The sequence below is a fragment of the Schistocerca cancellata genome, chromosome 11 (genome assembly GCF_023864275.1).
Source record: "Schistocerca cancellata isolate TAMUIC-IGC-003103 chromosome 11, iqSchCanc2.1, whole genome shotgun sequence".
Taxonomy (NCBI): Eukaryota; Metazoa; Arthropoda; class Insecta; order Orthoptera; family Acrididae; genus Schistocerca; species Schistocerca cancellata.
This window is the reverse complement of record NC_064636.1, coordinates 43,684,725-43,712,330: the sequence shown is the minus strand read 5'-3', so window position 1 is coordinate 43,712,330 and position 27,606 is coordinate 43,684,725. Positions and strand designations below refer to the sequence as shown.

The window sequence follows — 27,606 nt, the reverse complement described above, 5'->3', positions numbered from 1 at the left end:
CAGTATTTGATAAATGCATTCTTCCTGTGATGTATGGCTGCGAGACATGGACACTGAACTCATTTATAAAAAAATGGCTCTGACCACTATGGAACTTAACTTTTGAGGTCATCAGTCCCCTAGAACTTAGAACTACTTAAACCTACCTAACCTAAGGGAACCACACACATCCATGGGCGAGGCAGGATTCGAACCTGAGACCGTAGCGGTCGCGCGGTTCCAGACTGTAGCGCCTAGAACCGCTCGGCGAACTCATTTACAAAAGGGAAACTTAGGACAGCACAGAGAGCCATGGAGAGATTAATGCTGGGCTATACAAGAAAGGATAGGAAAAGGACAGATGACAGACACTGTAATTCTGTCAGAGACAGCAAAGGACTTGGAAGAGCAGTTGAACGGAATGGACAGTGTCTTGAAAGGGGGGTATAAGATGAATATCAACAAAAGCAAAACGAGAGTAATGGAATGTAGTCGAATTAGGTCGGGTGATGCTGAGGGAATTAGATTAGGAAATGAGACACTTAAAGTAGTAAAGGAGTTTTGCCATTTGGGGAGCAAAATAACTGATGATGGTCGAAGTAGAGAGGTTATAAAATGTAGACTGGCAATGGCAAGGAAAGCGTTTCTGAAGAAGAGAAATTTGTTAACATCGAGTATAGATTTAAGTGTCAGGAAGCCGTTTCTGAAAGTCTTTGTATGGAGTGTAACCATGTATGGAAGTGAAACGTGGACGATAAATAGTGTCGACAAAAAGAGAATAGAAGCTTTCGAAATGTGGTGCTACAGAAGAATGCTGAAGATTAGATGGGTAGATCACATAACTAATGAGGAGGTATTGAATAGAATTGGGGAGAAGAGGAGTTTGTGGCACAACTTGACTAGAAGAAGGTATCGGTTGGTAGGACATGTTCCGAGGCATCAAGGGATCACCAATTTAGTATTGGAGGGCAGCGTGGAGGGTAAAAATCGTAGAGGGAGACCAAGAGATCAATACACTAAGCAGATTCAGAAGGATGTAGGTTGTAGTAAGTATGGGAGATGAAGAAGCTTGCACAGGATAGAGTAGCATGGAGAGCTGCATCAAACCAGTCTCAGGACTGAAGACCACAACAACAACAACAAGGTGGAGCTTCAATTGTAAATATCACATGTAAATAACAATACAGCAGGAGTAGATGAGACATCTTAGAGAGAGTAGGTTCCTTGAAATGGCAGTGGGCTGGCCACGTCGCAAGAAGAAAAGACAACAGATGGACGAAGCTAGTACTGGAGTGGAGTCCGAAAGAGCACCGGAGGCCTAGAAGAGGAAGACCACCAGACAGATGGGACAACAAGAAGATCGCTGGTAGCACCTGCCAGAGAACTGCCCAAGACCGTCCCACTTGGAGGAGACTGCTGAAAGCCTACCTGAATCCACGACTCGAAGAGGCCACATCATTTAATGATTGAATTGGCTGATGATGATGATGATGATGACATCATGAAGTATTGCCACATTTCCCCCTTCGACGTCAGTTGCCCCATCCAAGATAATGTATCTAGCCCACTTGTCCCTGGAGCTGGAAGGTTCTGGACTTGATCCAAACCAAGTTTATTTTTCTTAATTTTCATCTGTTTTCCTAGAATTTTGGGACGGGGTTGTAACGCACTTAAGTAGGACAATTGTGACCTTTTAACTAACTAGGTGTGTCACAACCCCATTCCAAAATTTGTGGAAAACAGGAAAATTTAAGAAAAATCTTTCTGCCTCCAGGTACATGTGGACTAGACCTTCCATATTGGGTTGGTGATGAGAGAGGCATTAAAGAGGGCTGGGGAGGAGGTTGGGGTGACCTTTAGAGGGAAAATTTGGCAACATTATGGGTTCATAAGGAGCACGGTGAGAGAAATCTGGCAACAATGCAGCCTGTCCTGGAACTGCCCTAACATCCTACTACCCTCTGGGTCACATTGTACATTTCATTACAGTAAGTACTTTCAACCCATGACACAGCTCATCCTTATCGTTTATGTGCTCTAATGCAGAGCTTGTCGCCAGCATGAGGATTCAGTCAAAGTGCAACATATGACGCAACCCAGGTGGTGTCTTTCTTCACTGTAACCCTACAAGTATTGGATCTCAGTAGCTTCTCTGTACTTATTGTTACTCTTCCTTCGTCCTGTTCCATCTTACAATAAATGCACTTATCTCAATGATGATTTTCTTTTGTCAATCTACATCTCTTCACAGTAAGAGATTCATCTAATGGTGTCCAACAGCATTCAGTATCGTCTCTTAAGAAGTTCATACTGGTGAGATACAGCCATGGGCAATCTCAATCACTCATAACAGCCTTGCTCTTCTCCAAGCCTTATATCTACACAATTACTCAACAAATGAAGTACACTGCACAGAAGGATGTACTTTGACTAATAACAACCTCTCTGTGCCTTAATTCCAATTGCGAATGGGATGATGGAAAAATGTGCCTGCTTGGCTGTAAATGCGAACGAATGTCTCTTATTCTCACAGCACTTCATCTGCATTTCTGCAGTGGGTGGCAGAAAGTTCATAGCACACCATGCTGATATTTTCCTCTTCTTGTCCTTTTCACATGTGACTGTTGGTAACCCTCAGTATCTGACCTAATTAGTTCTCATTTTATCTTGTGACCATTTTATGAGACTCAAATGTTTCTTGATTCACTTTGCACTGTTTATTCACCCTATACATATGGTGATACAGTCTCATAGTTTGCACCCTTAGTACTTCTGCAGGCTATATGTTTGAAAAGAACTATTTAATATGTAAGAAGCTCAACAAAAAGTTCCCTACATATTTACATGAGATGTTCTGATAATAACTAGAAGACGCTATGCAATAAAATATGTTCAGAAATTAAATACTTGTTGAAATATGGACCACTCTGTGAGTATTCATGGTATTGTACGACAACATGTTCACCATACACATAATTAGTCAACCCCAGGAGACGTCGCGCCAATACCGCATAATACTGCTTCTATCCTCAGTTCGGCTTGGGAAACTCTCCAGAAGTTCCTTAGGTATCCTATGCTCAGTTGTAGTCATATTACAATGATTACATCCCACAGAACCACCAAGTTGTGTGCATGTTGATTACTACATTAATCCACAGTTCGAAACAATCCCACACATTTTCTGTGGAATGATCATCGGGTATATGTAGTGTATATGTAATATAGTGATCAAGAATTGACAGCTAGAGAACCGGATCTGAGTGAGGGTCGGGTGTTGCAGGTTCCTCGTCGGTGCTGTCGGGCTCGTTCGCCTTCAGTAAGCTGCCTGTGGAGGCGGCGCCATTGTTGCTGCAGCCTGGGACACCTCCTCCATTGTTGGAGCCAGAGGCGGAGCCCTACCCCCGAGAGCCTGCCGAGGGGGAGGTGGCCGAGGTGATGCGGGTCTGCTCGGGCTGCGACCCCGAGCCGTTCAAGGCAGCCGCCATCATCTCGTGGCGTGCCACGCCCAAGAAGGTCTACTCCGGAGCACTCTACTCGCTCGCCAACCCGGAGTGCAGGAAGTTCTGATCCTCTGCATTACAGACTCCGTGACAATGTGATGTGGGGCTGGATTTGGATCCACTGGTTTCGCCTTGTGAATGGATGGTTTATTGTTTGTGTGAAGAGGACCTCTTGTTCGTATAACTGGAAATAATAGTGAATTCTGTGTATGTGCATCTACTTGATCATTATCATCTGCTGCACATTCGTGGAAATATGGGAGGGGATTGTTACATAGTGTTGGAGAGTGATATAGGCTACTGTATGACCGAGTAAGTCGGTCACCACATTGTCGTGCAGCATGCACAAACTGTCCTGTACATGGGGAGGCAAAGTACACAGAAGTACAAAGTGGGCCAGCTGTGTGACAGTGCCAACTGTTTGCTGCATAATCTGGCCATATGCACTGCATTCCAAACTGTCTGCTGCATGCTCACGTAATTTACACACAGCTGCAAACTCCGTTAACATTTCTAAAATTTATATAGTGTAAATGAAACATTACATTTTCACTGTAAAAATAATATATCTATATTTATAAATACCTAAAAGTAAAAATACTTCCTTAACATCTTCATTAGCACACAGTTGCACAATTGAAAAAATAAGCAAACTGTCTGCTGTCTGCTGCACAGTCAGCTTGTCTGCATGACAGTTCAAGCTGTCTAATGCACAGCCACACACTCTGTATGACAGTGCAAACTGTCTGCTGCACAGTTAGGCTGTTTGACAAGGCAAGCTGTCTGCTGCATACTGAGGCTGTCTGTCTGACAATGCAAACAGTCTGCATGACAGTGGAAACTGTCTGTTGCACGGCCAGACTGTCTGCATGACAGTGGAAACTGTCTGCTGCACTGCCAGACTGTCTGCATGACATGCAAACTGCCTCCTGCACAGTCAAGCTGTCTCAGTAACAGTGTAAACTGTCTGCTGCACTGGCAGACTGTCTGCATGACATGCAAACTGCCTCCTGCACAGTCAAGCTGTCTCAGTAACAGTGCAAACTGTCAACTCCACAACTTGGCTGTCTGCATAGCAATGCCTACTGTCAACTGCACAGCCAGGCTGTCTGCATGACAATGCAAACTGTGTGCAGCACACTCAGGCGATCTATGTAGCAGAGATAATTATTTCCTACACTATTGCACAGTTTGCAAATCGTTACAATATTTCGACTGCAGCAGGACCAGATCCTGTCCACTGCACTATTGTGGCACCTACACAACAGCAGAAACCGTCCACTGTGTGGAAATAGAAAACAGTTCCTCCCAATATCCCATAGTCTGCACCACGAGTACTATCCTGGAATGTGCACAATAGTGCAAACCATCACCACAAACCTGTGCAGTGAGTTTGATCATACCAGCAGTCTACTGCACAACAGCGAAAATTATCCACTGCCCCATCACACTCCACATCTTGAACCTGCACGATAACACAAATTGTCTTATGCACAATTGTGCTATCTGTACAGTGGTACAAATTTCTCTCTTCTAAATTGGGGGCTTTGTGTAAATGGCTACTTACAGCTGTGCAGATGGGTAGAAAGACAATTACATGAGTGTACAGAAGCACATACGAGCCACTGCATGGTATATAAAGACGTACTGTACAATTACTTCGTGGACGACATGTGGTTCCCAAGTTGTGCAGCAACCGCAAACCATAAAATTACCAAATAAGCAGCAACCAGTCGCAAAATTATGTTTCATTTATTTACTTTTGCAAATCGATTTCAACTGATTAACAGCTTACTTGTTCCCAGATCATATTAAACATAATTTTTTGTTCAGTTAAATCAAATGATTTGTAATCCACAAAAAAGTCCCTAAAGCAAAGTGTACATGTTCAACCCTTATGAAGTGCACAATTAATTTAATTTTACGTCCACTGCTGTAAACAGGATGCAGTATGTCCTACATATCAACATGATTCAGCTGAAATCAGGGAAAAACTACAATGACAAGACGAAGGCAATAAAAAAGCTTTGTGACTTCAGATGTAATAATTCACCAGATGATATCTACATCCCCTGTTGATTTCTCTGTTTCTAGTTTCACGCAATTTTTCCTTCATTTCACGTATGTCCCTTCCCTATATCGCCATGATGATGCAGTGACCGCTAGCAATTGTTACCATAACACATTCGGTTTATATTCATCTATAGTCGTCATCTTCAATCATTATTTTGTACCTCATCTATTACTTGTTCCAAACTTTGGAAGTAAATGTTATTTCTTATTTATTAAACCATTTTTTTGTGTTATGATGAATTTTTATTGTCGAAGTGTTAACTTTACTAGGGGATTTTTATAAATGTGTATTTTGAGTAATTTTTATAAAAACACAAACAAAGGCTTAAGAAGTGTGCCAATATGTCTGTTATACCTCTAACGACGTTTGGTTGCAGTTTCTAGTGAATGACACAATCTACATTTCCATTTGTCCTACAGAAAGACATGTGCAACGTTTGTTCGGTAGCATAGAAAATTCTGATATTTCAGTTACGCTGTTTCAAGTGCTGAATACTCATTTTCATATTTGTGTTACTAGAGCTGTTGTTGTGTGTTCTGAATTGAAATTACATTCGTTTATCGCGTTTACAATCTTATAGTAATGAGAAAAGCTGCCCATAGCTGCAAATATTAAGTGAAGTTTTGCAATAATGTCACTGCAACACATGTTTTCTTTCTTTTTTGTTTTGAAAAAAAAGATTTCTTGTTGGCACAAGACAATGGTTAGGCTTGATAACGGGTCTTATAGAATATCAGTGAAGACAAAAGTTGTCATTAATCCTTGTTCACCTTTCTAATTTTTCTTATCTTTTACATAGAGTACTCAAATTTAAACTCGATTCAGATCATGCAGCCACTGTCTAGCAGATGTAAAAGCCATCAACTGAAGATGAACACCAACCGCTGATTATCATTTATGTCTTCATTTTATTAAATTTTTACCTTCATGGTCTAAATGCAGTTCTGTCCTGGTTGATGTAAAATCAATTATTCAATTTATTGATGACTGGTATTTTTCTCCTGTAATTCTTTCCTTAGCTTAAATTCCAATTTATTTTGTGTATTTAATGTGTGATTGGAAATCAGGAAGCTGTGAACTAGATATGTATTTCTTATAAGATACTGTTGAACTGAAAACAAGAAAAAAATTGTTGTATGAATAAAGACATAAATAAACGTTTACAGCAAACAGGGAGAATTCTTCTCATCTTATCCTCCACAACATAACTGGACTCGATGTACCGCATCCATGGTTTTCAGAAATTCCAAATTTTTGTTGGATGTATTCCAATCTCTGCCTCCGCCTACAGTCTGACCCGCAACAGCTACCTTTAGAACAGTGCAACTTATTCCCTGATGTCTTAACACACGTCCTATGATTCCATCCCTTGTTCTTGTCAGTGTTCCCCACATATTCCTTTCCTCGCCGATTTTGCGGACAACCTCCTCATTCCTTACCTTATCAGTCGGCCCCACTTTCAACATCCTTATCTAGCACCACATATCAAACACTTCGATTCTCTTCTTTTCTATATTTTCCAAGTATATTATAAACTAGGTGTGCTCCAGTCGTACATTCTCAGAAATTTCTTCCTCAGATGAAGCCTATGTTTGATGCCAGCAGACTTCTCCTGACCTGGAATACCCTCTGTCCTTGTGATAATTTGCTTTTTGTATTCTCCTTACTTAGTCCGTCATCTGTTATTTTGCTTCCAAGGCAACAAAAAATGGTTCAAATGGCTCTGAGCACTATGGGACTTAACTTCTGAGGTCATCAGTCCCCTAGAACTTAGAACTACTTAAACCTAACTGACCTAAGGACATCACACACTCCCATGCCCGAGGCAGGATTCGAACCTGCGACCGTAGCGGCCGCGCAGTTCCAGACTGAAGCGCCTAGAACCGCTCGGCCACCCCGGCCGGCAAGGCAACAGAATTCCGTAATTTCGCCTACTTGCAGGTCGTCAATTTTGATAAGTTTATGGGTAAATTCACTTCTGTTACTTTGCTGTCTTTCCACTCAGCAAATACTGTAATCATTCTTCACCTCTAGGAAGCATAGCGATGACATCAGCTAATCTCATCATTGATATCCTTTAACCAGAAATTTTAATTCTACACTTGACCCTTTCCTCTATTTTCGTCATTGCTTCTCCGAGGTGTTAGATTGAGCAGTAGGTGTGGAAGATTACATCCCTGTCTTACATCCTTTTTAATCTGAGCACCGCATCCTTCATCTTCAGTTCTTATTGGTCCCTCTTGGTTCTTGAGCATACTATATAGTCCCCATCCTTCCCTATTTCGAACATCTTGCACCTTTTTACATTGTGGAATGCATTTTGCAGGGTGACAAATCCCGTTACGGTCGCGATCAAGTCTCTCACTCTAATATGTTACCTGAGTTATTTTTCTGTTTCCTCGTCTGCCAGTGGTTCGCAGTATGAGTGTATCCATTGCTCGAAAGAAAAAAAAAATTCAAATGTGTGTGAAATCTTATGGGTCTTAACTGCTAAGATCACCAGTCCCTAAGCTAACACACTACTGAACCTAAATTATCCTAAGGACAAGCACACACACCCATGCCCGAGGGAGGACTCGAACCTCCGCCGGGACCAGCCTCACGGTCTATGACTGCAGCGCCTCAGACCGCTCGGCTAATCCCGCGCGGCTGCATTGCTCGCTTAGAGAATGCAGTTTTGGAGGGTTTTGCCATCAAAGTCCAAGTCTCATTCCCGTTAGCCGAATACTAATAACAGACATGAATTGTTATGAGTAATGGTGTTATTCTGTCTGTATGTGAAAGCTGGTCTCAGGAACTATTGTAGAAATTTTGGTACGGTTTTCACTAATAGGCAGCCCGATTCACGAGCGCGGTTTGTGTTTATCACTACATATAAAAACAAGTCTTTTTATTAAAAATGAAACACCTCCAGCTGTACTTAAGATTATATATTTATTTGGCTACTACTTTCGATGTTGCGTCAACGCCATCTTCAGGTCCGTACACTTTGATGAAATCAATTGTGTGTCGCTGAGTACTAAAAGTCCGCGGTGAGACCAATAAGTCTTCCACATGGATATTTCTTTTATATTTTCATCATTCCTTCTTCTATGTATACATCTACATCTACATCCATACTCCGCAAGCCACCTGACGGTGTGTGGCGGAGGGTACCTTGAGTACCTCTATCGGTTCTCCCTTCTATTCCACTCTCGGATTGTTCGTGGAAAGAAGGATTGTCGGTATGGCTCTGTGTGGGCTCTAATCTCTCTGATTTTATCCTCATGGTCTCTTCGCGAGATATACGTAGGAGGGAGCAATATACTGCTTGACTCTTCGGTGAAGGTATGTTCTCGAAACTTTAACAAAAGCCCGTACCGAGCTACTGAGCGTCTCTCCTGCAGAGTCTTCCACTGGAGTTTATCTATCATATCTGTAACGCTTTCGCGATTACTAAATGATCCTGTAACGAAGCGTGCTGCTCTCCGTTGGATCTTCTCTACATCTTCTATCAACCCTACCTGGTACGGATCCCACACTGCTGAGCTGAGCTGAGTATAGATTGAATAGTAGGGGTGAAAGGCTACATCCCTGTCTTACAGACTTTTTAATCCGATAACATCGTTATTCATCTCCTCTCTTGGTACCTGTACATGTTGTGTATAACTATGTTGGATATAACCTTTCCTTCCCTACATCTTACTCGAATTTTTCTCAGAATTTCGAACTTTTTTCACCATTTTACACTGTCGAACACCTTTTTAGGTCGACAAATCCTATGGACGTGTCTTGAAATTTCTTACGTTTTTGTTCCAATATCGACTTCAACGTCAGAACTGTCTCTCTGGTGCCCTGGCCTCTCCGAAAGCCAAACTGATCGCCATCTAACACAGCCTCCTGGATTTCCTCTTCCATCGCCCTATATACACTACTGGCCATTAAAACTGCTACACCAAGAAGAAATGCAGATGATATACAGGTATTCATTGGACAAATATATTATACTAGAACTGACATGTGATTATATTTTCACGCAATTTGGGTGCATAGATCCTGATAAATCAGTACCCAGAACAACCACCTCTGGCCGTAATGACGGCCTCGATGCGCCTGGGCATTGAGTCAAACAGAGCTCGGATGGCGTGTACAGGTACAGCTGCCCATGCAGCTTCAACACGATACCACAGTTCATCAAGAGTAGTGACTGGCGTATTGTGACGAGCCAGTTGCTCGGCCACCACTGACCAGACGTTTTCAATTGGTGAGAGATCTGGAGAATGTGCTGGTCAGGGCAGCAGTCGGACATTTTCTGTATCCAGAAAGGCCCGTACAAGACCTGCATCATGCGGTCGTCCATTATCCTGCTGAAATGTAGGGTTTCGCAGGGATCGAATGAAGGGTAGAACCACGGGTTGTAACACAACTGAAATGTACCGTCCACTGTTCAAAGTGCCGTCAATGCGAACAAGAGGTGACCGAGACGTGTAACCAATGGCACCCCATACCATCACGCCGGGTGATACGTCAGTATGGCTATGACGAATATACGCTTGGAATGGGCGTTCACCGCGATGTCGACAAACACGGATGCGACCATCGTGATGCTGTAAACAGAACCTGGATTCATCCGAAAAAATGACGTTTTGCCATTCGTGCACCCAGGTTCGTCGTCGAGTACACCATCGCAGGCGCTCCTGTCTGTGATGCAGCGTCAATGGTAACCGCAACCGTGGTCTGCGAGCTGATAGTCCGTGCTGATGCAATCGTCGTCGAACTGTTCGTGCAGATGGTTGTGGTCTTGCAAACGTCCCCATCTGTTGACTCAGGGATCGAGACGTGGCTGCACGATCTGTTACAGCCGTGCGGATAAGATGGCTGTCATCTCGACTGCTAGTGATACGAGGCCGTTGGAATCCAGCTCGGCGTTCCGTATTACCCTCCTGAACCCACCGATTCCATATTCTGCTAACAGTCATTATATCTCGACCAACGCGAGCAGCAATGTCGCGATACGATAAACCGCAATCGCGATAGGCTACAATCCGACCTTTATCAAAGTCGGAAACGTGATGGCATGCATTTCTCTTCCTTCCACGAGGCATCACAACAACGTTTCACCAGGCAACGTAGGTCGACTGCTGTCTGTGTATGAGAAATCGGTTGAAAACTTTCCTCATGTGAGCACGTTGTATGTGTCGCCACCGGTGCCAACCTTGTGTGAATGCTCTGAAAAGCTGATCATTTCTATATCACAGTATCTTCTTCCTGTCGGTTAAATTTCGCGTCTGTAGCACGTCATGTTCGTGGTTTAGCAATTTTAATGGCCAGTATTGTATAATTCTTTTCAGCAAGTTGGGTGCATGCCCATTAATCTCATTATACGTTAGTTCTCGTACTTATCCACCGCTTCTACACTATGTGAACCAAACTATCCAAACCGCCACGAAAACGTACGTTCTTCGTATGAGGTTGCATTGTGCTGCCACCTACTGCCACGTCCTCCGTATCACCTATTGCCATGTATTCCGTATCAGCGACCTCAGTAGCCATTACACATCGTGAGAGAGCAGAATAGGTCGCTCCGCGGAACTCACGAACTTCCAATGTGGTCAGGTGATTGGGTGTCACTTCTGTCATACGCCTGTACGCGAGATTTCCACACTGCTAACCATCCGTATGGGACACATGGATGTGGGGCACTTGTTGGTCTCACCGCGGACTTCTAGACTGAGCCACACACAACTGATTTCATCAAAGTGTACCGGCCTGAAGTTGGCGTTGAAGTAACGTCGAAACTAGTAGCGAGGTAAATAAAAAATCTTAAGTACAGCTGGTGGTGTTTCATTTTTAATAAACATTTTACTAGTTGTGTCCCACCATCATACAATTTAAATATGTAATAATGTGTGTTAAACCTTATGGGACTTAACCGCTAAGGTCATCAGTCCCTAAGCTTACACACTACTTAACCTAAATTATCCTAAGGACAAACACACACACCCATGCCCGAGGGAGGACTCGAACCTCCGCCGGGACCAGCCGCACAGTCCATGACTGCAGCGCTCCAGACCGCTCGGCTAATCCCGCACGGCAATTTAAATATGGATGTACGAAGAATAAACAAGTCGTCCAGACAGAGATATTTAGGGCTACCCGTGCGAAGTCAGGGTGAGTCGCTAGGTAACAGAATCAATACGTTTAACGTGCATATACTACTGAAATACGCTTATCGTTTACGTATTAATGAAACCTAGAAGGAAGTGGGTAACTATCATTCGTTTTCAGATAGACAAGGTTTTCGCTGCTTTCGTCAAATTTAGCTCTTCGGCACAATATATTATCAAACTTATTTAGGAACTTACACATCGAAACCGGAAATCTTGGAGAAGCCAACCCCTCCCTACCCCCCGTCCCCTTCTTCGGATGGCCATGACTGAACCATAACTCCACCAGCCCTTGCGAAGTAGTGCGTAAAGCAACATCGGAATGAGGTCTTTGTGCTGCCGACAAAGAGAAAGCGTAAATGCATACGATCGCGCCTAGGAGCAGAAAGTCCACGTAACGCTCTCCCCCCCCGCTTCCTCCTTCCAAAACACACACACACACACACAGCTATGTCCCTTTAAGCAGTGCCCCCCCCCCCCCCCCCCCCCCGTGTTGACAAACGCGCCGCAGCGGCGCAAAGAATATTCAATTCCTCCGCCGCCCGGGACTTCTAAGGTTTCCGCCCCTGCGCTGGCGAGAAAGGAACCAATATCGAAAGCCCTGAGGGTTGGTGGTGAGTGCAGGCGGGGGGGGGGGGGGGGGGATTGAGGGGGGGGAGTGGTAGTCGTGCACGGGGGACACGTCAGCGGCCGCGCCTCTGGTGGCGCTAGGTGTAACAACATACGAGCCGCCCACCCCCGCAGTCGCCCTGGACAGAATTTCCAATAGCGACGGAGTGCTGTGTCGGCGAATTTCTCCCGAGGAAGGGTGTTTTACGACCCGTAGGGTGGAGTCTGTGTCGCAAGACCGAGCTGCGTATGTCTGCAAAAGAGAGTGCAACTACGTACACCATCCTACATCCTGTTACCATAATTAGAAGAAGCCTCTGACATTGGCAGATGGGACGAAATGTTTCCAGGAACAGATCATTACGATCGAAGAATGATACGGAACTTTACAAAAAAAAAAAAAAAAAAAGGTTCAAATGGCTCTAAGCACTATGGGACTTAACATCTGAACCGAGCGAGGTGGCGCAGTGGTTAGACACTGGACTCGCATTCGAAAGGACGACGGTTCAATCCCGCGTCCGGCCATCCTGATTTAGGTTTTCCGTGATTTCCCTAAATCACTCCAGGCAAATGCCGGGATGGTTCCTCTGAAAGGGCACGGCCGACTTCCTTCCCCATCCTTCCCTAATCCGATGAGACCGATGACCACGCTGTCTGGTCTCCTTTCCCAAACCAACCAACCAACCAACTAACTCAACATCTGAGTTCATCAGTCCCCTAGATCTTACAAATAAGTAACCTAACTAACGTAAGGACATCACACACATCCATGCTCGAGACAGGATTCGAACCTCCGACCGTAGCAGCAGCGCGGTTCCACACTGAAGCGCCTAGTACCGCTCGGCCACAGCGGCCGGCTTCACAAAAATATGTGAGAGTTATTATTTACGGAATGACAAATCAAGTGGTTGTGCTGATACGAAAAGGTGTCCGACAGGTTTGTGCATTATCACCCATCATCTTTATCACGTACACTGACGGAGAAAAATAACTACAGCAAGAAATAAAGAAGAGTAACGAAATTTCGGTAATATGATTTATCAAGGTAAGATATTTAAGTGGCAAATTCGTGTAAAAATTTTCCCATTCTATAGTGCCAGGGTGCTACAGCAACCGGTTTAAAAGTGTTTCACAACAGAAAACAGTATCGTTTGCGAAGTTACTTAATGTCAATGATGTGTTTCACCCTTTTGGGACCGGACGAAGTGGCGCAGTGGTCAGCACACTGGACTCGCATTCGGAAGGACGACGGTTCAATCCCGCGTCCGGCCATCCTGATTTAGGTTTTCCGTGATTTCCCTAAATCGCTCCAGGCAAAGGCCGGGATGGTTCATTTGAAAGGGCACGGCCGACTTCCTTCCCCGTCCTTCCCTAATCCGATGAGACCGATGACCTCGCTGTCTGGTCTCCTTCCCCAGACAACCGGATCATCATGGGGCATCGTGAGATTGCGTTAAGGTAGCTGGATACGTGACCCGTCCAGGGCACCAGAGCGACAGCTCTGACGTGAGGTCGACAATGGAACAGAGACTTAAGAAATTTCGAGACACCTTCATAGGATGGTTCAAATGGCTCTGAGCACTATGGGACTCAACATCTTAGGTCATAAGTCCCCTAGAACTTAGAACTACTTAAACCTAACTAACCTAAGGACATCACACACACCCATGCCCGAGGCAGGATTCGAACCTGCGACCGTAGCAGTCCCACGGACACCTTCATAGGATTTTTCGACCTAAAACAAGGTGCTCAACAGTGTAAAATGGTGAAAAATGTTCGTAATTCCGAGAAAAATAGGACTAAGATGTAGGGAAGGATAGGTTATATAGAGCGTGTCCCAACTATCTTGTCCACCCAAAATATCTCTGGAACAATAACAGCTATTGGAAAACGACTTTCACCGGTATCAATGAAGGGCTGGGGCCCATGAATGTACATATTTGGAAACATTCCAAAACGAAAGCATATGTGTTTTTTAACACAAACTTATGTTTTTTTAAATGGACCTCCTATATTTTTTCTTCAGCAATCCATAGGATGACAAAGCACATACACAATGGCGTTGATTGCATCGCAATATTCCAATTACATCCCGAGATATTGAAACTCGAAGTTGACGCTTCAAAGACCCGACATGCGCTGCTAACGCACGTCTGGAGGCTCAGGCGTGAACCCCATGCTGCCCGTAATCGCGATGTGATTGACAAGTAAGTGTCCCTCTTGATAAGTATGGAGGTGTGATTACACATGTCAATCACATCGCGATTACGGGCAGCATGGGGTTTCTGCCAGTATGCCTGTCCTCTCGGGGGCTAGTGGTGTGGAGCCGCTGAGATCCAGCATGGCGTCGAATGTGCCCTCCTGAACCCCTTTGTTTCAAATTCCCGTGACAGTCAGGGGATTCTGACTGACACGAGCAACAACATTGTGAAACGACAAGCCGCAAGCTCGCAGGGCCTTCATCCTGTTACTGTGGAATTCAGACATGCACTGGTAGGCGTTTCTTCTACATACGACCGGGTGTCAAAAAGTAACAGAAATAATTATCTTGTATTTTAGCGCACCCGCGCTAGAGACTGTTGTTGGCAGTACCGGAGAGGTCTGACCTTGAGTTACATAATACGAGCGTTGCCCAGAATGTGATACACCACAATTTATTTTCTCATCCGAAAACAATTGTACAAATGCGAAACGTTACGTATGTATTACACTACTGGCCATTAAAACTGCTACACCACGAAGATGACGTGCTACAAACGCGAAATTTAACCGACAGGAAGAAGATGCTGGGATAGGCAAATGATTAGCTTTTCAGAACATTCACACAAGGTTGGCGCCGGTGGCGACACCTACAACGTGCTGACATGACGAAAGTTTCCAACCGATTTCTCATACACAAACAGCAGTTGACCGGCGTTGCCTGGTGAAACGTTGATGTGATGCCTCGTGTGAGGAGGAAAAATGCGTACCATCACGTTTCCGACTTTGATAAAGGTCGGATTGTGGCATATCGCGATTGCGGTTTATCGTATCGCGACATTGCTGCTCGTGTTGGTCGAGATCCAATAACTGTAGGCAGAATATGGAATCGGTGGGTTCAGGAGGGTAATACGGAACACCGTGGTGGATCCCAACGGCCTCGTATCACTAGCAGTCGAGATGACAGGCATCTTATGCGCACGGCTGTAACGGATCGTGCAGCCACGTCTCGATCCCTGAGTCAACAGATGGGGACGTTTGCAAGACAACAACCATCTGCACGAACAGTTCGACGACGATTGCATCAGCACGGACTATCAGCTCGGAGACCGTGGCTGCGGTTACCCTTGACGCTGCTTCACAGACAGGAGCGCCTGCGACGGTGTACTCGACGACGAACCTGGGTGCACGAATGGCAAAACGTCATTTTTTCGGATGAATCCAGGTTCTGTTTACAGAATCATGATTATCGCATCCGTGTTTGACGACATCGTGGTGAACGCACATTGGAAGCGTGTATTCGTCATTGCCATGCTGGCGTTATCACCTGGCGTGATGGTATGCAGTGCCATTGGTTACACGTCTCCGTCACCTCTTGTTCGCATTGACGGCACTTTGGACAGTGGACATTACATTTCAGATGGCTCTATCCTTCATTCGATCCCTGCGAAACCTTACATTTCAGCAGGATAATGCACGACCGCATGTTGCAGGTCTTGTACGGGCCTTTCTGGATACAGAAAATGTTCGACTGCTGTCCTGGCCAGCACATTCTCCAGATCTCTCATCAATTGAAAACGTCTGGTCAATGGTGGCCGAGCAACTGGCTCGTCACAATACGCCAGTCACTACTCTCGATGAACTGTGGTATCGTGTTGAAGCTTCACGGGCAGCTGTACCTGTACACGCCATCCACGCTCTGTTTGACTCAATGTCCAGGCGTATCAAGGCCGTTATTATGGCCAGAGGTGTTTGTTGTGGGTACTGATTTATCAGGATCTATGCACTCAAATTGGGTGAAAATGTAATCACATGTCAGTTCTAGCATAATATATCTGTCCAATGAAAAGCCGTTTATCATCTGCATTTCTTCTTGGTGTAGTAATTTTAATGGCCGGTAGTGTATATCGAAGCATGTAGTACTGTGTGTGGCTGTTCGAGTTTTACACATGACGCTCTTCTTGATGACACTCAAGTTTTAATAGGCAACAGTGAAAGACTCTGGACTTAAATGCCCAGCGGTACCGGCCGACCGCCGTGCCATCCTAAGACCACAGGCGTCAACGCATGCACAGTCTGGTCACCAGACTCTCCCAGGAGGAACGAGCCAAGTTCGGAGCACGTTTTCATCTGGAAAGGATGTTACTTGGAGGTTGTTCGATAGAGAGCGGAAAAATGAAAATCTGAGAACGCAAGATGTGGTGTGTAAGGCGAGTGCGGCTTGACATCCCCCGCAGTTCTTGACAATAAATGTCAGCAGCGATGGTTAATCCTCAGGGAAGCAATCCGTAGTTCACCACACTGTAAGACGTCGTGGTCTCCTGACCTCCATTACTTACATATTCCGCCCTCACAGTCATATTCCGCACATCAAGACGCTTCATTTGAACCCAAACTCGGTAAGATAAAGTCAATGTTGTATGAATTCAAGTAAACGATATGCTATTAACAAGTGCACCATGGTTGAAATACTCAACGCTGGCGTACACACATACAATCCAGACACGACGGTCACAGAAGCTTTTAGTTCGGTAGATGCAAACCGCACAACGGGACGCTGGTCCCTTCAGAGGACGACCCAACCTATGTTGGCCGGTGACCGCCATGGAGCGGACAGCGTGGGCCCAAGTGAAAGGGGGGAACGCCCCCGTGTTCGGCTTAAAAGCAAATTCTGCTAAATTGTGTGGGAGCGGCCAGCCTACGCATTCTTTACACATAGCATGCAGTTTCAGAGATTTTCACAGAGAGACAGCAAACGCCAAACGCCAATGCTACAGATTTCCGGATTGGTCGCCTTAAACAAAACGTCATTCTTCCATTTTAGAAGAGCAATGCTGATTGGCAGACGATATTTCTGACGCCTTGAGCTGAGGGAGTAATGGAAGAGACCGAAAGTTTTCCCCTTCACGTCTGGCGTGGAGAGGCGCCGTTCCGTTGCCGCTCTTGGAGTGAGGAACAAGTCTCTCCTCAGTACTTCACTGGGAGAGCACCTCTGTCGAGAGCGAATCGAATTGCTACTCTATATTGAGTCCTTGCGATTAAGTATTGTTCACTGTGTTGGCCGACACACTTATTGTGCGGTGTGAACGGACAGAGTTATAGCAAACGCGTGCGAGCGAATTTTGAATGGCATTGCGGTGGACTGGTTATCTGACTGGTGTACCACGCCAATAGTTAGACTAGGGGCGAATAGGAGTCCTTGACTTCATCAAGGGGTAGGGAGAGTTTGATTGGCGAAGGTCAATCCAGATAGAACGAGAGTCATCTTATTTGTCAGCAGCGAGCGGCGCAGACAGCAGTCATCGCAGCTTACAGTATTGTGCGCTACAGCTATTGCGAGCCCCATATTTCCCCCACAACAGTACACTTCACTGCATTTCACACGCGACAGCCTCGACTGTACCTAGCAACACTCTAAAGGATAATTATTCAAGTTGAACAGGCGCGCCTCTCAGCCATTCTGCCAAGTCAACAACCGTCTTTAACTTTGTATAGAAATTTCATTAGCAAATCCTATCCTTGAGAGGTAACCTCACATTCCAAAAAGAACCACGATATAACTTGTTCAATTCATAACTAAAAGTGCCATTGTGATTTCTCAGTAATTTTGCAACATGAATAATAACTTTCGTTAGGTTTTTTTTTCTTACACTAACTAGCACTACTCCAGTACCCAAGTACCCCACTAGTTACGTAACAAATTTTGTGAATTTTTGTGTCATCTCCTTACAGCGGACGACTCCAGAAGATATTTATTGCTGAAAGTTTTTCAGGCATTTCTCTTTAGAACGTTTGGAGCGTCTGTCTGACTTCTGTAGTAGTGTGGGGGTGGAAATTGCATCTTGCAGGAGCCACAGGAAAAAGGGTACATCTCAGATTAATCCGTTGCGCAGAATGACAGAATAACAGATCAACCCCACACCTCAGAAGATCATCGCTGTTCCACCACAAGCATAACATTATCTTTTGTGGATGAGCGCAGGTCTTTTTTTGGGGTCAACCATTTCCTTGTACTATCATGAAGACACCATTTCTCGCCACCGGTAACGATACAGGAGAAGAATGGACGGTGTTGTTCACGAGCTAATTGATGACGAGCAAGCAGAGATCCATGTATGGCCACTTGCAGATTTTCGTGATTTTGTCTTAGAGCATGGGGTAACCAGACACCCCAATCTCGAACCTTCTCCGTTGCATGCAAATGTCACACGATGCTCAAATGATCACAGTTCAGTACATTCGCCAGTTTTCGAGTACACTGATAAGGATCATTGTGGGTTAATGCGTCTAACCGATCTCCATCAAACCCCGGAAGTATTCCTGAACGTGGAGAGTCACTAATCTAAAAAAAGATCCACCTTGTTTTTGTTGTGGTCTTCGGTCCTGAGACTGGTTTGATGCAGCTCTCCATGCTACTCTATCCTGTGCAAGCTTCTTCATCTCCCAGTACCTACTGCAACCTACATCCTTCTGAATCTGCTTAGTGTATTCATCTCTTGGTCTCCCTCTACGATTTTTACCCTCCACGGTGCCCTCCAATGCTAAATTTGTGATCCGTTGATGCCTCAGAACATGTCCTACCAACCGATCCCTTCTTCTACTCAAGTTCTGCCACAAACTCCTCTTCTCCCCAATTCTATTCAACACTTCCTCATTAGTTATGTGATCTACCCACCTAATCTTCAACATTCTTCTGTAGCACCACATTTCGAAAACTTTTATTCTCTTCTTGTCCAAACTATTTATCGTCCACGTTTCACTTCCATACATGGCCACACCCCATACAAATACTTTCAGAAAAGACTTCCTGACACTTAAATCTATACTCGATGTTAACAAATTTCTCTTCTTCGGAAACGCTTTCCTTGCCATTGCCAGTATACATTTTATATCCTCTCTACTTCGACAATCATCAGTTATTTTGCTCCCCAAATAGCAAAATTCCTTTACTACTTTAGGTGTCTCATTTCCTAATCTAATTCCCTCAGCATCACCCGATTTAACTCGACTACATTCCATTATCCTCGTTTTGCTTTTGTTGATGTTCATCTTATATCCTCCTTTCAAGACACTGTCCATTCCGTTCTACTGCTCTTCCAAGTCCTTTGCTGTCTCTGACAGAATTACAATGTCATCGGCGAACTTCAACGTTTTTATTTCTTCTACATGGATTTTAGTACCTACTCCAAATTTTCCTTTTGTTTCCTTTACTGCTTGCTCAATATACAGATTGAAAATCCATCTTAAAACGTGAAAATCATTTCTTGCCGTCCAGTGGCATAATCCCCAAACACGCCGCAGATGTTCCTGGTTGTCACCCTTTACCGAACTCGAATACAAGAATATGTCGGAAATGTTCAGATTCCTCCACTTGGCACTCCATTTCTCGCGTCCACTGCTCCACTCAGTATCTCCAATCGACAAAATGGTAAAATGTAAAGTCAAATAGCGACAGTGAACCACAAATAAAAAAAAATGACAATCAATAAGTAAACTCACAGCGACCGGAATATCAATACACAAAACAAAAACGCTACGAACTTACGCACCAGCCTGATAGTTTTCAGTCTACACTGGCTCAGATAGCGAAAGGTTAATTACAACCACCGTTTAGACGTCGTTACTGCAAGATGGCTTGCATCGTTCCACTGAAAAGCTAATCACTTGCTATCCAAGCACGTAGTACTTATAGTGGCTATTGCAGTTTTTTTTTTTTGTTGCATATCATCTTGTTGGCGTTGCAATTTTAATGGGCAGCAGTATACTTGAGAAACTTTCCTGGCAGATTAAAACTGTGTGCCGCACCGAGACTCGAACTCGGGACCTTTGCCTTTCGCGGGCAAAGTGCTTTTCATTCTGGAAACATCCCCCAGGCTGTGGCTAAGCCATGTCTCCGCAATATCCTTTCTTTCAAGAGTGCTAGTTCTGCAAGGTTCGCAGGAGAGCTTCTGTAAAGTTTGGAAGGTAGGAGACGAGGTACTGGCAGAAGTAAAGCTGTGAGGACGGGGCGTGAGTCGTGCTTGGGTAGCTCAGTTGGTAGAGCACATGCCCGCGAAAGGCAAAGGTCCCGAGTTCGAGTCTCGGCCCGGCACACAGTTTTAATCTGCCAGGAAAAGTCTCATATCAGTGCACACTCCGCTGCAGAGTGAAAATCTCATTCTGTAAGCAGTATACGTGCAACTCGTTTTGCAGTGCGCAACAAAATCTGGTAAGAAACGGGGACAAAATGAGTTGCTTATAAAATAGGAATGGCTTGCGTCCAGGAGAGGTTGTCCATTATAATTATCCGGGCTATTATGCCGTCGTCGGTTGATGAATTCTGTGTCGATTCCTAACGTTTCGTCTCCGACTGCGGGAGACATCTTCAAGGGGGTCCGTAGCTCGAAGGAAGGTCCAACACACCCACTGGCTCGCTTCTGACTGCCGCTAAATTCCGTGTCCGAGGCGTGACGTCACGTGTTTTGGAAACGACAGTGCAATTGGCCTCTGTCCGCTGCCGTCGCCATCACCCAGTAGTGGACGCGTGGTACACGTCTTCTTCAACACCGGCATCCATATACCGTTTAATTTCACGCCCTCCTCCTTTCGGTTGAAATTATTAGGGTGTTTAGCGATTTCGATTGCCTCCCTGTAGAGCCTTTCGTAATATCCGCTTGTGGCCGCTAGCTAATACTTGCGTCTCCTCGAAACGAATATGGTGGTTCCCTGGCTGGAAAGCATGCTCCGCAACAGCTGATCGTTCCGTTTCTCCTCTTCTACAATTTCCCTTGTGCTCTTCCAAACGTTTAGAAACAGTTCTTTTAGTGGTACCTACATAAACACCTCCACAGCTGCACGGGATCCTATACACTCCAGCTTTCTCCAATGGTTTGCGAGCGTCCTTGGCAGGTATTCCTGTATCTTCCTGGTGGGCTTGTAAATTACTGTAATATTCCGCTTCGTCAAGATCCTCCCAATTCTTTCCGTTACATTTTTAACAAACGGCAGGAATACCTTAGATTTTGCAGTAGCCTGTACGTCAGTATGATTTCTGCGTAGCTGCCTCAACGCACGTTTTATTTCGGCGGACGAATATCCGTTCTTCATTAGTGCATTGTGGAGATGTTCCATCTCAGCGTCGAGTAACTCAGGTTCACAAATATTTCTAGCTCTGTCCGCTAACGTCTTGATAACACCCCGCTTCTGTTTCTAAACGTTTGGAAGAGCACAAGGGCAATTGTAGAAGAGGAGAAACGGAACGATCAGCTGTTGCGGAGCATGCTTTCCAGCCAGGGAACCACAATATTCGTTTCGAGGAGACGCAAGTCCTAGCGGCCACGAGCGGATATTACGAAAGGCTCTACAGGGAGGCAATCGAAATCGCCAAACACCCTAATAATTTTAGTCGACAGGAGGATAGCGTGAAATTAAACGGTATATGGATGCCGGTGTTGAAGAAGACGTGTACCACCCGTCCACTACATCTACATCTACATTTATACTCCGCAAGCCACCCAATGGTGTGTGGCGGAGGGCACTTTACGTGCCATTGTCATTACCTCCCTTTCCTGTTCCAGTCGCGTATGGTTCGCGGGAAGAACGACTGTCTGAAAGCCTCCGTGCGCGCTCTAATCTCTCTAATTTTACATTCGTGATCTCCTCGGGAGGTATAAGTAGGGGGAAGCAATATATTCGATACCTCATCCAGAAACGCACCCTCTCGAAACCTGGCGAGCAAGGTACACCGCGATGCAGAGCGCCTCTCTTGCAGAGTCTGCCACTCGAGTTTGCTAAACATCTCCGTAACGCTATCACGGTTACCAAATAACCCTGTGGCGAAACGCGCCGCTCTTCTTTGGATCTTCTCTATCTCCTCCGTCAACCCGATCTGGTACGGATCCCACACTGATGCGCAATACTCAAGTATAGCTCGAACGAGTGTTTTGTAAGCCACCTCCTTTGTTGGTGGACTACATTTTCTAAGGACTCTCCCAATGAATCTCAACCTGGCACCCGCCTTACCAACAATTAATTTTATATGATCATTCCACTTCAAATCGTTCCGCACGCATACTCCCGGATATTTTACAGAAGTAACTGGGTGATGGCAACGGCGATCGACGGCAGCGGACAGCGGCCAGTTGCACTGACGTTTCCAAAACACGTGACGTCACGCCGCGGCGCGGGAGCGCGCGGACACGGAATTCAGCGGCAGTCAGTAGCGAGCCAGTGGGTGTGTTGGACCTTCCATCGAACTACGGACCCCCTTGACGATATCTCCCGCAGTCGGAGACGAAACGTTGGGAATCACCACAGAATTCATCAACCGACGACGGCATAATAGCCCGGATAATTATAATAGACATGATATTTCCGGCCGTGAAAGTCTACATTTTAGTAGGAGAGGTTGTGTCCTGAGATAGGGCGACTTCCACTACGGGAGTTGGGTCTCCCTCTCAACGCCGCAGTGCAACCGAACCCCGAAATATCAGGCGCCGGAGGGGTGGATTCCCTATTGATCCGGGGTGGTGGCATCTCGCCAGCGGTCGCTGCACCCCGCAGCACGCCCCTCCCACTCACCCCAAAATTCCACCCCCCTCCCCTGACGTCGCCCCCCCCCTCCTCCCGCGGTACCCGCACGTGGTGCAGGCCAGCCAGAAAGTGCTCCGGCTGCAACAGGCATCCCAGCGCACTCTCTTCCGATGACTAACACGTGAGCTAGTGGCAAAATTCTCGTAACTCTGTTATAGGCTAAAAACACTAATGGAAAAAAAATTGCAACACCCATGAGAAGTTGTGTGACATAAAAGTTGGTAGGTAGTTTCTACAACAGATTATGTCTATTCAAATTTCGCGCCAGTAGCATCTACATCTACATCTACATGGATACTTTGCAAATCACATTTAAGTGCCTGGCAGAGGGTTCATCGAACCACCTTCACAGTTCTCTGTTATTCCAATCTCGTATAGCGCGCGGAAAGAACGAACACCTGTATCTTTCCGCACGAGCCCTGATTTCCCTTATTTTATCGTGGTGATCCTTTCTCCCTATGTAGGTCCGTGTCACCAAATTCTTTCGCATTCGGACGAGCCGGCCGGGGTGGCCGAGCGGTTCTAAGCGCTACAGTCTGGAGCCGCGCGACGTGCGGTAGCGTTCTCGCTTCCCACGCCCGGGTTCCCGGGTTCGATTCCCGGCGGGGTCAGGGATTTTCTCTGCCTCGTGATGGCTGGGTGTGTGTGATGTCCTTAGGTTAGTTAGGTTTAAGTAGTTCTAAGTTCTAGGGGACTGATGACCGTAGCAGGTAAGTCCCATAGTGCTCAGAGCCATTTAGAACCGCCCGACCGCTACGGTCGCAGGTTCGAATCCTGCCTCGGGCATGGATCTGTGTGATGTCCTTAGGTTACTTGGGTTTAAGTAGTTCTAAGTTTTAGGTGACTGATGACTCAAAAGTTAAGTACCATAGTGCTCAGAGCCATTTGAACCATTCGGAGGAGAAAGTTGGTGATTGCAATTTCGTGAGAAAATTCCGTCGCAACGAAAAACGCCTTTCTTTTAATGATTTCCAGCCGTAATCCTGTATCATTTCTCTGACACTCTCTCCCGTATTTCGCGATAATACAAAACGTGCTGCCCTTCTTTGTACTTTCTCGATGTACTGCGTCAGTCCTATCTGGTAAGGATCCCACACCGCGCAGCAGTATTCTAAAGGTGGACGGACCAGCGTAGTGTAGGCAGTCTCCTTAGTAGGTCTGTTACATTTTCTAAGTGTCCTGTCAATAAAACGCAGCCTTTGGTTAGCCTCCCCCATAACATTTTCTGTTTGTTCCTTCCAATTTAAGTTGTTCGTAATTGTAGTACCTAGGTATTTAGTTGAATTTACGGCTTTTACATTAGACTGATTTATCGAGTAAACGAAGTTTAAGGAGTTCCTTTTAGTATTCATTTGGATGACCTCACATTTTTCGTTATTTAGGGCCAACTGCCACTTTTCGCACCGTTCAGATATTTTTTTCTAAATCGTTTTGCAGTTTGTTTTGATCTTCTGATGACTTTATTAGTCGATAGACGACAGCGTCATCTACAAACAACCGAAGACGGCTGCTCCGATTGTCTCCCAAATCGTTGATATAGATAAGGAACAGCAAAGGGCCCATAACACTACCTTGGGGAACGCCAGGAATCACTTCCGTTTTACTCGATGACTTTCCGTCAATTACTACGAACTGTGACCTTTCTGACAGGAAATCGCAAATCCAGTCACATAACTGAGACGATATTCCAGAACAATAATATTATCTTGGAACTCTTCCATTTGGTCCGTGTTTGCATAGAAAAACAGTAATATCACAAATTGAGTCCGCCTTGATGCAAAACACCGTGTTATTGGTTTATTTCTTTATTATCCCAAAACTAGTTTCGGCGACAGATATCACCATCGTCAGTGGGGTTTTTTAATCTAAAACACGCAGAAAATGGCATGGTTGTACAAACTCAGTAAAACATTATTACATTTTTACAAATCGTCTTTTGAAATATAGTCTTATATTGATACTTTTATACTACCTTATTTATTGTATGTTACAACACGTTTTAAGCTATTATTGCCGCTGTTTGTGACATATTTTCTGTGCTCTTTTTTCTGTTGCCGTCTTTTTACTTAGCGAACATCATGTCATCTGCAGCCATGTGAGCGGCTGTTAGTAAACAAATACTCAAGGCGAACTTCGTATGTCAGCAGTATACACTTGGGGTTGTGGTACTTTTGTGGAAACCAGTTATTTTGGTGTGTATTTAGCTGTTGCTTAGCTATTCGTGTACTCACGTCCGTTGGATGGTGTGTGGCTGCTTTTTACACAGGAAAACAAAACTTTCTCACTTTGTTTCTGATCCAGAATATTACGCCATCTTGCTGTTAGTGTGTGTCGCGAGAGGGGTATCGCAAGTGGCGAGAGAGACTGTGAAAAACTGTAGCGCGAATTACGACGACTTCTGTTCATTATTTATGTCTGTGTGTGATGGGGAAGTGGTTCTTTTGCGTGTGTGTGCTTTCTGTTCTGTGTCCTTGGTCAGTTTTCTCCGAGCGGTAGAGAGTTTGTTGTTGCAGACTGTTGTGTTTTCATTTATTACATTTTTCCTTTCGACTATAGCCTTTTGCATGTGGTAATTTTCTTCTGTCGTTAGTTGTCGGTACAGACTGTTGCTGTTTCTCAGAATGCGTAGATCGTTTTCGATATTAGTGGGGTTATGTTCGTTAGATATGTGTACCGTCACTTCTTAGAGCTCTCATGTGCTCTGTGTACCTCGTTCGGAAATTTCTGCTTGTTTGATGTAGTGGGCCTGACAAGAGTTGCAAGTGAGTTGATACATTCCAGCGTTTCTGAATTTGTATGAGGTTTTTCTGACTGGTCTTAGTGTCTTCTCAACTGTATTGTTTGTTCTGAATAATTTTTGGGCGCTGCGATTTTTTTTACGTCAGTGTACTTAGCTCACAGTTAATACAGGCGTCGCATGACCTCATTATACTGAAACCAACATCTCAGTGTAGGCGACTGGTGGTGGCGTCTACATGGAGACGACTTCTAGAATGCCGTTCAATTAATCTTTACCTTAACTGTATCATTTTCAGTAAAGGTTTCTTCATTACAGTGATGAAACATTACGCTGCATTTGGTTCCAACGAAAAACATGTGGAAAGAAGTATTACTTGGTTCGACAGATCAAGCTGTTTTAAAAGTATGAAACAATCTGCGAACACATTGTTGTTGAGTACGGCAGTGAATTTAGTGGCAGAAGCTAAGGTGTAGTGAAAGGTCTTCTATTAGAGGGTGTTTATTTTTCACGTATAGTATGAAAATTCCAGGCGCAACTTTCCACGTAAATAACTTTTATATATCATACAGGGTGGCCCATTGATCGTGACCAGGCCAAATATCTCACGAAATAAGCATCAAACGAAAAAACTAAAACTACTCGCTAGCTTGAAGAGGGAAACCAGATGGCGCTGTGGTTGGCCCGCTACATGGCGCTGCCATAGGTCAAACCGATATCAACTCCGTTTTTCTTTTTAACAGGAACTCCCATTTTTTATTACATATTCGTGTAGTACGTGAAGAAATATGTATGTTTTTGTTGGACCACTATTTTCGCTTTGTGATAGATGGCGCTGTAATAGTCACAAACATATGGCTCACAATTTTAGACGAACAGGTAGGTTTTTTAAACTAAAATACAGAACGTAGGTACGTCTGAACATTTTATTTTGTTGCAATGTGATACATGTACCTTTGTGCAATTATCATTTCTGAGAACGTATGGTGTTACAGCGGCCGGCCGCAGTGGCCGTGCGGTTCTAGGCGCTACAGTCTGGAACCGAGCGACCGCTACGGTCGCAGGTTCGAATCCTGCCTCTGGCATAGATGTGTGTGATGTCCTTAGGTTAGTTAGGTTTAATTAGTTCTAAGTTCTAGGCGACTGATGACCTTAGAAGTCAAGTCGAATAGTGCGCAGAGCCGTTTGAACCATTTGTTACAGCATGATTACCTGTAAATACCACATCAATGCAATAAATGTTCAAAATGATGTCCGTCAACCTCATTGAATTTGGCAATACGTGTAGCGACATTCCTCTCAACAGCGAGTAGTTCGCCTTCCGTAATGTTCGCACATGCATTGACAAAGCGCTGACCTATGTTGTCAGACGTTGTCGGTGGATCACGATAGCAAATATCCTTCAACTTTCCCCACAGAAAGAAATCCGTGGACGTCAGATCCGGTGAACGTGCGGGCCACGGTATGGTGTTTTGACGAACAATCCACCTGTCATGAAATATCCTATCCAATACCGCTTCAACCGCACGCGAACTATGTGCCGGACACCCATCATGTAGGAAGTACATCGCGATTCAGTCATGCAGTGAAACAACTTGTAGTAACATCGGTAGAACATTACGTAGGAAATCAGCATACATTGCACCATTTAGATTGCCATCTATAAAATGGGAGCCAATTATCCTTCCTCCCATAATGCCGCACCATACATTAACCCGCCAAGGTCGCTGATGTTCCACTTGTCGCAGCCATCGTGGATTTTCCGTTGCCCAATTGTGCATATTATGCCGG

General features: G+C 45.0%; 2 protein-coding genes across 2 annotated transcripts in view; one reads left to right on the top strand and one right to left on the bottom strand.

Annotated features, from left to right (window-relative positions):
• Nucleotides 1–3,912, top strand: part of LOC126108512 (uncharacterized) — a 113,459-nt gene extending 109,547 nt beyond the window's left edge. The window contains exon 7 of the mRNA XM_049913779.1: nucleotides 3,260–3,912. Coding sequence (XP_049769736.1) covers nucleotides 3,260–3,546 — 287 coding nt within the window. The 3' untranslated portion in view covers nucleotides 3,547–3,912. The remainder of the gene's footprint in view (nucleotides 1–3,259) is intronic.
• The window catches only part of LOC126108513 (coiled-coil domain-containing protein CG32809-like), a 626,816-nt gene that overhangs the window by 145,339 nt on the left and 453,871 nt on the right, over nucleotides 1–27,606 (bottom strand). The gene's annotated exons all lie outside the window — the stretch shown is intronic.